Source organism: Myzus persicae, unplaced genomic scaffold, assembly GCF_001856785.1.
Source record: "Myzus persicae strain clone G006 unplaced genomic scaffold, MPER_G0061.0, whole genome shotgun sequence".
NCBI lineage: Eukaryota > Metazoa > Arthropoda > Insecta > Hemiptera > Aphididae > Myzus > Myzus persicae.
The window spans coordinates 1-1,928 of record NW_019100739.1 but is presented as its reverse complement, the minus strand read 5'-3'; the positions used below and the strand labels follow the sequence as shown (position 1 = coordinate 1,928).

At 26.6% G+C, this 1,928-nt stretch overlaps 1 protein-coding gene across 1 annotated transcript in view; it reads left to right on the top strand.

Moving 5' to 3' along the window:
• LOC111042754 overlaps nt 1–1,845 on the top strand; it is a 2,645-nt gene extending 800 nt beyond the window's left edge. The window contains exons 3-8 of the mRNA XM_022327458.1: nt 195–347; nt 435–533; nt 642–698; nt 1,139–1,383; nt 1,447–1,624; nt 1,688–1,845. Of these exons, the coding sequence (XP_022183150.1) occupies nt 195–347; nt 435–533; nt 642–698; nt 1,139–1,383; nt 1,447–1,624; nt 1,688–1,845 (890 nt within the window). The remainder of the gene's footprint in view (nt 1–194; nt 348–434; nt 534–641; nt 699–1,138; nt 1,384–1,446; nt 1,625–1,687) is intronic.
• The last annotated feature ends 83 nt before the right edge of the window (nt 1,846–1,928 follow it).

Here is a 1,928-nt window from a genome sequence, read left to right as displayed (position 1 = left end):
TCAACATCATCTGATTCATTTTCAATGACTTCCAAGCAAAAAAAACCTAAGAAAAAGTCCTTGAAAAGCATTGCTTTTTCTAGTAAAAATGACGATGCCATAGTTGTAGAGAACAGTGATATAAATGGTAATTAATTTTATTTATAATATAACAACCTAATGAATTTATACTTGAATAATTATATTTAAAATAGATGATGATGATGTGCAGTCTGAGATTTCAACATCATCCGATTCATTTTTAATGACTTACAAGCAAAAAAAACCTAAGAACAAGTCCTTGAGAAGCATTGCTTTTTCTTGTAAAAATGATGATGCCATAGCTGTACTGGAGAGTGATATAAACGGTAATTTATTTTAACTATGGGCAAATCTTTTGAATATGTGCAATTTCTTTGGATATCAATATTTCTGAATTTATGTCTATCTAACAGATAATGATGGTAAGATACAGTTCAATCTTGCTCAATCATCTCAAAAGTCTACAACCAAAAAAAAATCTATGCCAATTACCAAACCAAATCATAATAAATGTAAGATTTTTAACTTATAAAATGTTTCAACATAACAAAACTATCACCTTATATCATTTTCTTACAGTTATAATTATAATTTTGTTTATAATGTTTTTAAAAATGTAGCTTTAAACATTGAAAAGAAGAAACAGTGCCCAACATGTGGTTGTACATGTGCAACAGGTATATTTTCAGTCAAGTTCTTAAGGCATTCTTATAAAAGAGATATTAAATATTCTTAGTTTCAACTATGGCTATTCTAAGACTTTCCTAAAAAGTATACAATTAACTGTTACATGTATTTTTAAATTCTATCATGCTTAAATAGTTTTAAGAAAAATTAGCAAGATTGTACATACAGTGCTTGAATTAGGACAAAGTACCTCATATTTTTTAAAACTATTTTAGCATACTACTTCTAATTATATTTTAATCAATACGATTAAGTATCATTGCATGTATGCTCATTATTTTTTCACTTTTGTATCTCTTCAAATTTTTACAATACCAAGCTCATTATAATATATTACTTTATAAGTATACTTTTTAGTGATTATCTACAAAAAAAAATTATTTGTTATGCTACTTACCAATTTCACATAATGTATTTTTTTTTAAATTAGGTATGCCACCTTCAGAAACTTATGTTTCAAAAGCAAATTTAGAATCAGTCAAAAGAAGCTTAGAATATAAAATCACAGAAGAGGCCAAACAAACAAGGCACTTATTTGCATCCCACAATAATATAGGAGATATTAACAAAATCATGCAAGAAGAAAACTTAGATGACATGCCCAAATTAAACTTAGAAGATTTCCAACAGTTCGATAATGAATTAAAAAATAACTTGGAGTTGATAAAAAAGCTGGTAGAATTACTACTGAAACTGCACAGTTTTATTTGATTTGTAAATCTATTTTTTATTTTTTAGAAATGTTTTATGTTGATTACCATTAAAAGTGGAGATAAATTATCTGAAAGTTTAAAAGCGGTTATTCCGAGAATAATTTCGAAGGAAGTACAATTATTATATAGTGCTTTTGGGAGGGAAACTTATGGAAGCAAGAAACTGAACTTTTCTGGGACACAATCATACAAATACTTATTAGGTATATAATATTGTTCATATTTTGTATTTTATTTTTTTAAGTGTTATTTATTTTTAATTTCAGAAACCATTACTACCAAAGACCCTAATTTAAAACTAAAGGATATTTCAAGCCAACTAAGCCGTTGGTTTTCGGGTGCCAAGGACCGTGAAGGTGGAAAGAAAGAAAGGATATTTAAGAAAATGAAACACAGCCTTAGTAGAGAAGATAAAAGTGATTAAAATATGTTAATTGTATTTTAAAAAGGTGTTGTTTAATAAAGATTTTGAAAGAACAAAATTGAATTATACTTTATAAATTATTT